An 11,442-nucleotide genomic window follows, 5' to 3' on the forward strand; every position below is an offset into this window, starting at 1 on the left:
TTCCAGGGCCTTGTCCATGTAGCTTGGGGCTGGTATGATGAGCACCAGAAGGTTCTGCTCAGCACCCTCCTTCTCTGGGATGGCACTTGTCCCAAGGCTGTCCTGTCCAGCTCAGGGCTCCATTTTAGAGGCCAGGGGAGAGAACCTCCAAATCTTCCCTTCCTACCCTCTCTCACTTCCTGTGAGACAATGGCTTTTCCTGCCGCCATAAACAGGTCATCTGATTCTTGCTCTGGGTATTGGTTTCCTGGCTTCCCACAATGAGCCTATTCCTGTACCTGTGACATTATGTGGGCCAGGAACCACGTCACACAAAGCCTGGATCGTTGTGACTCTTGCTCAGTCATCTCAGCGCTGGGGGTGACCCACAGCCTGTCTCTTCAATCACCAGTGGAAATCTGGGTCTGTGACCTCAGGACCTCCTGCGTCTGACACACTAGGTGACAAGAACACATCCCAGGGCCCTGCCTAGGGAGATGCATTTGCCACATGTTCCTGAGGTTCAGAAACAGACACAGCCAGGTTCCGTTGGCTTACCCCTACAGGAGGGATCAAGGTTTCTTCTCTAAGACTCTGAGAGAATTCACCCCACATACTACAGACATCTGAGCTGGACCACCTGGGACAGCCCGATTCGCCGGGTGAGGAAGCAAGCCCAAGAAGGAAGGGGATTGGCCTGAGGCCCTGGAGCACATCAGTGGAAGAGCAGGACGTAAACACAAGCTCCAGACTCCAATCTCAGGCTCTTCCTTCTTCTGCAGTGCGTGTGTGACCATGGCCCCTGATCCGGGGGACTGGCCACATCTCTATGGCCAAAGATGGGGGAAGTGCCTGGACCACCCAAGGGGAGCTGCCTGCCTTACTGGTCCTTCTTCAGTAGGTCTTTGTGGTGGCCACCTTGACTCGTGCTCTTCCCACCAAGGCCTTTGGAGCTCCCACTCTGAAACAAGGCATCCACCCTGCCGGGGAGAGCAGGCTGCCCACATTGCTTCTCCATTCCATATACACCTTTGCCAACCCACTGGAACTTGGAGCATCTCACCCTCAGTGTCTGGGACCAGCTATGTCAGGGCAGCGCAGAATGAACCCCAAAGAGATGGAGAATAAGGATGCATTTATTGAGAACCTACTATGTACAAGGCACCAAACCAGGCTCCTCATAACCATCATTGTGTTTAATCCCTTCAACCAGCTGGTGGGGCTTCTCCCACTTCCTGGGGTGGTGCTCAAAGTGGTGAGATGATCTGCCTGAGGTTGCACTGTCCTGAGGATCTGGGTGTCCAGTCCATGAGCATCTCCTACAACCCACATCCCTCTCTCTCACCAACAGCTTCTGCCCTGGACTCTCAGGATCTTCTGTGTCCCCCTCTCCAAACATGGAGCTGCTCCCATGGAGTCCCCCAGGCCACGTCCTCCTGCTTATAACAGAAGAGCCAGCCCTGGGAGGGCTATGGCTTTGTGGGGTTGACAACCTTTCCCAGGAAGAGGATGCTCTGGGTGTTGGTGGAAAAGATCACCACAAAGAAGGGCCGGTTGAACCAAAGGACTCTGTGATTGTGCCAGGCAGACAGAAAGGTGGTAAAGATGCCAGTGGCTGCTGCAGCCTGGGTACCAACTTCATCCACCTCAAGAATGGCTTTGTGGAAACTCTGGGAAGGAAATCATAAGTGTTATCTCAAGAGAACAGGAATCAGGACTTAGGGAAGGCTCGGCGAACCAGAGGTGGTTGGAGATCATCACTACAGGTCACCGCTTGCCAAGCCACTTGTTGGGAATCTCCCAGCAAGAAAGTCTACACTGGGTGGATCTGTGAGCTAGATGACCTCTTATTTATAGGAATAGTTATTTCTATCTGCAACTGAACACTTTCTATGTGCTTAGGGCTCTTTTTAAATCTTCATAGCCATCCTATAAGGTTGATATATTATGGCCATCTTACAGATGAGGAAAATAAATCTAGACACTCACTAGCCCTTCAATGCCATAAGGGAAAGACTTGGAATTCAACTCTATAACTCAAGGCTCTATCCTGGAGTACACTTTTGTTTTCTTAACTGAAGTCATAGATCTCTTTCTCTTGTCAAAGAGATCTCTGATACACACTCAGCCCAGCCTGGTCTGTATCCTCCCTTTATTTCTATCAATGCATTTGTCACTGTCCATTGTGATCTATGAAGCCCACTTGGTTGTGAGAGCTCCCGGAGGACAGGGTCTGAGTGGATACCATTTTGCCAGTGCTAAGAACTAAGCCAGCAAACAGGGGGTTAGTTCATGGTTGCCCATGCCTGTGGATGATTGAATGAAATCCAGGCTCTGAGATTTCATGTGGTGGCAGAGAGAACACATATCACCCGGCAGCTCTCGTACAGCAGAAGTTCCCCACTGAGTCTTCAGGCATGGATGACCACGGATGACTTACCTTGGACACCTGCAGTTTTTTCTCTTTGGTGATGCCAGACAAGTCAACCTGCTTTGAGAACAGGTCCATGAAGCCCATCTTGGGCAAAATCTCATCCAGTTTATAGGAGCCAGAAATGGAGAACTTGGGGAAATGCAGCTCGAGCTTCCTATAAAAATGTCTAAAGGAGGCATGGGGTTAAAACACTGGACCCAGGGACAAGCAAGGGACCCCAGTGCACTGTGGTCCTCTTGACTGCATTCTCTAGCTGGCCCCACTCACTCCAACTGACTGTGCTTCAATGCTCCCAGAGACTTAGAATCAGGATCCCCACTCCCCCGACCCCGGCCTGCTATCTGCAGGAGCTCCTCCCTTGGGAGCACATTTTCAACAGAGGCTGCTTTCTGTGAACGTGCCAGGTGCCCAGGGAAATACAAGTGTGACAGTTTTGCCTTCATCTCTGTTGGGGTCCTGCGATTTTCACTTATTCGGGACCAAAGATGATTTCTTTGGCTAGAATTCCTCTACCACGTGAGCCGTGTGAATTTTCCATCCACATGTGGCCCTAGGCTGAGGCTCTTATCTGTGGTTTGAAACTTCCCCCATTCATAGCCCCAAGGTGACAGGAAACTTCCTTGCTACTTCCTTGGATGAATGGGTGGAGTTTTCTTAAGTCCCTCTATACTAAGCATCTTGACCGGAGGTCTATGCACTCACTGCACAGGGGCAGATCCTTGAAGAGCCGATGTCACTTCACACAAGTCTTGTGCAATATAAGGGCTACATCTAGAGCCAGGACTCTTAACACCTAGTCTGGTTCTCTTCTCACCAATAGGGGCAAAATCATATTTCAGATGTAACAGGAAAGTTCATTGTCTAAAGGAACCCATGGGAAGTCTGAGACCAAATAAGAATTTTTTCATAATTCGGCAATTACCCCCATTCTGGACACTGGCTTTCATTAGGAGGGTCCACAGGAAGGGCAGTGCTGCAGATTCAGCACCACCAGGCACATTGATTACCTCTTCTGAAGTAAGCGGTTCCATCTTGTTAGCATCTCTGGGGTCAAGGCCTCCTCCACTTGCTTCATTTTCCCTCGGTTAGGAAGGATAAAAAAGGCTGTCATGTTTCCTTTGTAATCCATCCGCAGCACTGAGCAGGGCAAGTATCTGTCATTGAGATACCAGTGGTGCGCTGTGTCCTGCAGCATCATAGGCACCTGGACTACGGTATTCTCATCAACGTGGAAGTCTTGGGTAGTAGTCATCGAGGGTTGGAATGGGTTTTCCCACAGAGCTGAAAGGAAGAAGGAAAGAAGGCACAGGGCACCTGGGGACCAACAAGCTAAGCCTTCAGCTAGGGAATGCCTCTCCCACAGTCTTGGAGACGCCCACCCTACTATTCCATCATGGTGTACCATTTAGGTCCTTCAAAACCTGACCTGCCTGAGAAATGGATCTCTCAGGGCTCATTTAAGATTCTAAAATGTGAGATACAAAACAGTATAAGCAAGGTTGTTTCATGTCTTCACCCTTATTTACAAAGCTCTTATTTATTTAAGAGAGAGAGAGAAAGCATGAGATTGGGATGGACAGAGGGGGAGGGAGAGGGAGAAAGAATCTCAAGCAGACTCTGTACTGAGCTTGGAGCACAATACCAGACTTGATCTTACAACCCTGAGATCATGACTTGAGCGAAACCAAGAGTCAGACATTTAACTGACTGAGCCACCCCACGTCTTCACCATTTCATCTACATTGCTGCACTTAAATTTTTTTGCCAACCTGATGTTTATGTAGTGGTAGCACATTATGGCTTTGTAGTGTACTTTCTTGGTTAGAAATAAGGTTGAGCAATCTTTTGTATGTTTATTGACCAACTAAGTGTCTTTTTTTTTTTTATGTCAACACCAGTTCATGTTTTTCTCTTGATTTGTGTAGGGTTGATTCTTAGTGATTTGCAGTTCTCTCAGAACTGAACACGAATTGTCTATTGGTTGCATGAGTTGCAAATCCCTTGTCTTTCTCTCTGACTTGCATTTTCACTCTATTAATAGTGTTTTGGTGACTGAAATTCTTAACTTTAATGCAGTGAACATATTAGTCTTTTCCTCTGTGGTTAGGTCTTTTGTGTCTTGTTTAGGAAAGCTTTCCCTTCAAGATCTTGAAGATAGTCTCCTGTATTATATTCTAGAAGATTTAGTTTTCTCTTTTGCAAAAAGGACTCTAGTCCACCTAGAATAAATACTTATTACTCATTGAATGGAGGGGTCCAAACCCATTTTGTTCCCCTTGTGGGTATCTAGTTGCACCAGCACCATTTTTGACAAAATCCACTCTTTCCCTAGTGCTCTATCATGGCAGTGAGGAGGAATGTCAGCTTTGACAATTATCAAATGTCCATGTATCTATCGATGTGGGCATTTCTAAGGTCTATTCTGGCCTCATTATTCTGTCCCATTGGCCCATTTATACTACATAGCCTAAATTAATATGGATTTATGATAAGTCTCACCCTCTGGCAGTCAAGTTTTCCCATCTTAACTATTCTTGGCCTTTTGCACCACCATACACATTTTAGAATCAGCTTGTTAACTGCCACCAAAAAGAAAAAATAAACCTGTTAGGATTTTGATTGGGATTGCGTTAAATATTCAGACTAATTCAGGAGAGAATCAACATCTTTACACATTAACTATTCCTTTTCATGAACATAGTATATCTATATTTAAAAAAATTTAAGTCTACTTTAATATCTCTCAAGAGAATCTTATCTACAGAAATCCTGTGCATCTTTGCTAGGTAGTTTTCAGTTTTGAAGGTAAGCCACAATTTTCCCACTCTCTCACCATGTGGCTTACAGTGAGGCCTGGGGCTACGTTTATGTCCCTAAGGTGTTGGGCAGATGTGTCAGAGGGAAGGATGTCTCTATCTTCATTCTATTTCTGGAGAATCTCTCATTCTCAGGCCAATAACACTAACCCAGTTGGAGCTAGGTCTCTTTCAGGAAGAGAACACTCAAACCCTGCATTATTTATGGTCAAAGCTTTAGATAGGTTGATGGAATATACTATACATCTAAATTATATTTTGAAAAGATTGACATCTATAGAATAGTGTGCAACCATTAAAGCAAGATCTAAATAAAGTTTTCAGTGGCATAAAACAACACACACAGTTTTCAATAGCATTAAATTACACCTATACACACACACACACACACACACACACAAATGAATGCAAAACCTGGAAAATCTGAATAGTCTGTAGATTGCACCAATGTCAATTTCCTGGTTTTGCTTTTGTATGACAGTTGTGTAAGATATTATTTAGGGTAACCTGGATAAAAGGTACATGGGATCTCTCTGTATTGCTTTTGCAACTTCTATAAGTTTATGGTTACTGCAGAATTAAAAAGGTTTTTTAAAACGTTTTCAGTGGTGCACAAAAAATTCCATGTGTAAAATGCAAGCAATGACCAACTAGGCTGGATTTTAGTCTGGGACTGTTTCCCAGAATCTGTTCCCTGTAGATTCTGGGTTCAAGGTGGTTACAAGTGTGAGATCAGGAGGTAGATGTGAAGCAACCACCATACTCTAAAGGTCTTCCCAGGAAGATGGGATGATGAACAGATCTAGCAGAACTCTGTGTGCTCAAGTTTTCCATGCTGTCCTCCAAGTTCATTGTCCAACATTAGCCCTCCAGTATCCCCAAGCCACTACCAGGTGCCCAGCATGGACCTCTCCACAAGCTGCCCATACATGAACCCACTGTAGTGGCTGGATGTCCCTGGCTTATAGATCCCTGATAAACTCCAAACTTCCACCTGCGCCAAGGACTTCACTCTGTTCCTCCAACTCCACTTCCTCCAGACCTTCACTTCCCCACAACTGTGCAAGGTCCAATTCCTATAGCAATCCCCTTTCCCTGAACATTCATGGTGGCTTTGTTCCTCTGATGGAACACTGATGATACACGCTGTACGAATCTGTCCCCACACTGTTATTTCAACTGTTAATATGTGTGTGAATGGAAGACTGGAATGAGTTAGGTGAAATGTTAACACTGGTTACCTAAGGGTAGTAAGATTATGGGTAATTTCTATTTCTCTTTTATACCTATATGTGTTTTTAGGTGTCTTCAAAATGAGCATTGTTATTATTAGATTAATTATGATTACTCTATTTGTTGAATATATATAACTGTCAAGTCTCCACAAGGTTCTTTTGCAAAGGTCCAGAAAACAAATATTTTAGGCTCTGTAGAAACTGCTTATTTCTGTGGCTGTGTGAAAGCAGCCTGAGAAAATACATAAATGAGTGGGCATGGCTGTATGCCAGTAAAATTTTATTGACAGAAACAAGTGGTCCATCAGATGTGGCTGGGGTTGGTGGTTTGCCTATCTCTTTAGGCCCTCTCTTAAAGAGCACATAAAAATGTGACATAATTTGATTCTCAAAACAAAGCTTTGAAGGAGGGACTCTTATTATCTTTACTTTAAGCAAACAACCTGCTCTGTTTACACCGGGGTAAGTGGCAGAGCTTTGATATGAATCCAGCAGTTCACCTTGTGCATTTCATACATTACTACCATGAAGAAAACAAATAAGTAAATATTTCTAAATTTTCTCAATACTACACAATCTTAGATATCTGATGCTTTCACGTGAATCTTCTAAGGGTTGCTTGATCCTATCTGACCCCATCCATCTACTTTCTCTTTTTAAAATATTTAATCTATCCTTAAATTAGGGGGAGAGGGAAGATATAGGATTCACTAGCGAACCTACTCTTACCTTTGAAGTAAATGTAATTCACCAGCACCATTGCAATGTCCGTGTTCAGGTTGCTCACCAAATCCACAATCTTCCCTTGAGTTTCCTCCTTGATGTGGTCATTGATAAGCTGGGTGGAGCCCACAGAATCATGGAAGTTGGTGAGGAAGAGTTTGGAGTCATAGAAGGCCACACTGTCATTAAGAAATCCCGGAAGGATCAGCAGGTCCTGGCTCAGGAACAGGGTGCTGCCCATGTGCATCTCCAGCCTGTCGTCCGGAAGGTGGAGAGTGTGCAAGAGGTGCTGGAAGCCCTGGTGGATGTCTGACTCGGACACCTCTGTGAGGTTGAAGCCCAGACCCTCAAGGATCTGGGTCTTGCTGTGTGAGCGGGCCCCCAGGGACAGCATGGCGTAGGAGGCTGAAATGCTCAGTGGGGAAAAGAAGATGTTGCTCCCAGGACTTTGGGAAGCCATCAGGTGGTAGAAGTGGAGAGCGAAAGCTGTATTGGCTGGGGCAATCTTGAGGCTAGGGGAGCCCTCACCTGTGCTTGGAGGCTCCTGATGGAGGCTGTAGCGCTCAGGATGCAGCTGACCATGAGGTAAGACTATCAGTCCAGCCAGAAGGAGGAGCAGGCTGTCTGCAAGATCCATCTTCTGCACTCTCAGGGCTATAGGAGGAAAAAGAGTGCCCAGGCAATTCCTCAGTAGAACATCCAGCTGTCCTAAGAAGTTGGGCAAGGGCAGGGCCCCAGGGTGATAAGTGACACTGTGAACTCTTGCAGATGGACCTGTGGCAGGCTAGCAAACAATCCAGCACCTTCCCAGCATATGATGAAGATGATATTCCGTGGCGGTGCTTTAGATGAACCAAGCACACTTCCTCCCCACACACCTCCTTGCATTTCTCATCCCTCTGAGCTCTGCAAGGCACTGGCCTCCATTCTGGTCCCAGAGACTCCAGAAATGACTTAATTGGGTCACCTTACTGGTAAGTAAGCTAGAACACAAAGTCTCCAGACTCAGCCTGGAGCTCCTTTTACCATTCACACTTATTCCCTCAGTCCGGTGACCCACTGCAGCAAGGGTGCAAATCACCAAAGGGTATGTGAGCATCTACAGCAGCAACATCCAAGGTGTGCTTTACAGTCGACATAATCACTTTAATGCCATTTTGCCTGCCCCTCTTTCCTAGGTAGAGATCAGTGGAATTCTCACCATTGCTCCGTACAGGTAAGATCATCAATGTTCAAAAGCTAACCTGCCCAAAGTCCCAGGAAAAGGATTGATCTCTTTTCCTAGCAAACTTAATCCGCCCCAAACAGGGTGCTCGATTTTTCTCCATCAAATCTGTGCTGCTGCATCAAATGGACCTACCATTACTATCTTGTTCTCAGCCCCAAACCCAGTTGTCATCTCTAGTCTGTGTTTGGCTTTCCGTCCCCCACTCCATTCAATCATTGTGCATGTCTGACAGGCTCTTCCCCCAACCCCCCAGCCTGTCCACTGCTATGACCTTCACTCAGGCCTCCAACCTCATTCACCCAGACCAGAGGTCAGAAAACTTTTCCTACAAAGGGCCAGAGAGTCAATGTCTTTGGCTCTGCAGGCCATAGTCATGTTGCAGCTGCCGAACTTGGCTGTGTTGGCTGGAAAGCGGCTACCCACGAGGCAGGCTTGTGTGTGGCTGTGTTCTGGTGAAACTTCATTTATGGACAATAAAATGTGAATTTTATATACTTTGCGTGGGTCACAAAATATTGTCCTCCCTTTGATTTTTTTCAACCATTTACAAAATTTGTATTTATATGTATATTTTATATTTTGTTATATCTTGCATTCTTAGCTCAGGGGCTAGGCAAAAATAGGCTGTGGCTTAGATTAGACCCATAGGCCACCATTTGCTGAGCCCTGTCTTAGACCACTATAGCTTCCTACCTGGTCTTTCTATATTATTTTCCACCCTGGAATGGGAGTAACCGCTCTACTCACCTGCTTAACACCTGTCCCCATAGCATGGCTTCCTACCAAGCTATAATACCTTCTCCTGCCCTAACCGTCACATGCGTACTTATCTCTGGCTTTGCAGTGAGTTACCCAGAATTCTCTATTTGACATTCTCCAAAACACCTGAGTCTTAAGTCATGTGTGGCCTTGCAGGAGGCTGCTTCTGGGCCTGGGTGCCGGTTTGCCCACTGGTGCAATATGAAGGCTGGTGCAATCATCTGTAGGGGTCTTTCCAGCCATAGGATGTGTCACCTCTAGGTCTTTCCTAGTTTTAGCACTACAAGTCTTATGTTCCAGATCTCCCAATCCTAGGAAAACTAGGATGATTGATCACCCTCCCTTCTGAGTCTCAGTCGTGGCCCTCAGAGAGTTACTCACGGTCAGTCCTGGTATGGCCCCCGGGCAGCTGTCTGAGTGCTAGAGGAAGCCCAGGAACAGGGTCTGGGCTTATCAAGCCAAGGAAGGTTGGCAGAGGCTTTCAGCACCACCAGCACCACCAGCACCTCCCAGATTAGGTAATTATTAACGAACAGACCTATGGGTGCAGTGTGGAGTCTCAACACAGAGAACTTCACTGAAAGTTGTCTCAACCTTCTCAAGATGACCCTCCTCTGTCCAGGGGGATTCCAACTGAGTTTACCCCTTGCTCTTTGTGTTGTGCACTAATGTTTCCCTGGCACATGCTTCCTCCAGAGGCTGATGGGGCCCCTTAGTGGATGTGGCCTCCACATTGCCGCTTATTGGCCATGTGAACTAAGGCACATTTATTCCCTTCTCTGGGTTTGTCATGTGCCCATCCCATCCCCCACCACCTCCTGCAAAATGAAGAGGTGGACAAGACCAGGGGCCAGCAAACCCCAGTGCCCTCACAAACCTCAGAATACTGCTTCCAGGGTGACATAATGAGGAATAGTGGACATGTGGGACTGGAGAGGGTTACTTCTCTGTGGCCATCAGGACCCACTGGGCTGCGGTAGGGGGCTGGATCCTGCCCTGGTCCTCCAGTTTGCAATCCTGGACTATGGATTGCCCAGGAAACTTCCGGCTTTAAAGGTACATGACTCTGTGATGGAACATGTTGGCCTATGAGGTACCATATGTTGGCTTTCAAGGAGAGTGCATCCAGGGGCAAAGGTGGCATGGGGTCGGAGCAAACCCCTCTGTGGGCCAGGAATCCAATTGCACATTTCCTTTTTAATTATGGATCTTGAATCTGCTTTATGTGTAGTAATCAGTGAGCTTGGGCACCCTTGGACTATTCTGGGGCAGTTAAATATGTGGATAACATATGGTTGTTTCTTAAGCCCAAGGGGAAGGAAGTGATGTGGCCCGAGGTGTCTTGAATGATATGCCCTTGACATTCATGCTTCCTCTCGTGGGCTTTCCTGAATGTGTCTCCAGGTGCTTGGGGCTTTGACTTGAGTGGAACATATACCACCAAGTAGCAAGATTGGGCTAGGAGACCAGAGCTGGGCAGAGGACAGAGTGGTAGAGTAGGCCCAAGCACAGGCTTGGACCCAGCTGCTCTGGGGTCCAAATCTCAGTCTGTTATTGGGCTCTGAGAGGTTCCCAGGTGTGTCCAAGTTCACAGGACAGAAATGTATCAACACCAGGGCAAGAGAAGAACTTGTCATGCCAGGTAAGAGTGAGAACTACTACCCACTTGCATCTCCTCTCTTACCACACACACGTACACACCCCAGGAGGACTGTCCTTGTCCCATTTTACAGACAAGAAAACAAAAGTTCAGAGAAGTTGCTAGCTCAGATTTCAAAGTTAGACTGAAGCCCATGTTCTTTCTCTGCTTGGACAAACCTGCCGTTCTTCTAGAATATCAGGTCTGGTTTCATTCTTGGCTATAACCCACGTGCTAGAACATGTGTGGCACCCAGTAGGTGCTCCATCAATATTCACCGAGTAAATGAATGAAGGAGAGATGGGTTATCAGTTCATGAGTATGAAACTCAATTATTCCCTTTCCAGAGTCGGCAATTTGGTTTTAGTTTCCTTAGCCTGGTTTCTGCAGTGAGTTAGAGCTCGATGCAGCAGATTCCAGGGGGCAGCTGTAAGGACAGGTGTCCTGACCCTGGTGTGAGCACATGGTGACTGCCCTTTGGTTCCTGGACCCTGCCCCTGCAATGCTCTGGATGGAGTTGGGCTTTGAAGTCAGACAGGCAGTGCTGCCGCTGAGCTGGTGAATTCAGGGCAAGTCACTCCACCTCTCTGAAACTCACTTTCCTCACCTGTCAAATCAGGAGCAATCAC

General features: G+C 46.6%; 1 protein-coding gene across 2 annotated transcripts; it reads right to left on the reverse strand.

Moving 5' to 3' along the window:
• Window positions 1-1,097: 1,097 nt before the first annotated feature.
• Window positions 1,098-9,650, reverse strand: SERPINA4 (serpin family A member 4). Of its 2 annotated transcripts, none has more exons than XM_041760265.1 (5): window positions 9,556-9,650; window positions 7,194-7,841; window positions 3,421-3,694; window positions 2,420-2,579; window positions 1,098-1,649 (listed from the first exon to the last, which is right to left on the reverse strand). In XM_041760265.1, the coding sequence occupies exons 2-5, from the start codon at window positions 7,822-7,824 to the stop codon at window positions 1,449-1,451; spliced, it is 1,266 nt and encodes a 421-aa protein (XP_041616199.1). In that variant the 5' UTR covers window positions 7,825-7,841; window positions 9,556-9,650; the 3' UTR covers window positions 1,098-1,448. The 2 variants fall into 2 exon arrangements, with proteins under 2 accessions (XP_041616199.1, XP_041616200.1); XM_041760266.1 differs by having other exon boundaries at window positions 7,194-7,895; window positions 9,556-9,604.
• Between the last annotated feature and the right edge of the window lie 1,792 nt (window positions 9,651-11,442).

Source organism: Vulpes lagopus, chromosome 6, assembly GCF_018345385.1.
Source record: "Vulpes lagopus strain Blue_001 chromosome 6, ASM1834538v1, whole genome shotgun sequence".
NCBI lineage: Eukaryota > Metazoa > Chordata > Mammalia > Carnivora > Canidae > Vulpes > Vulpes lagopus.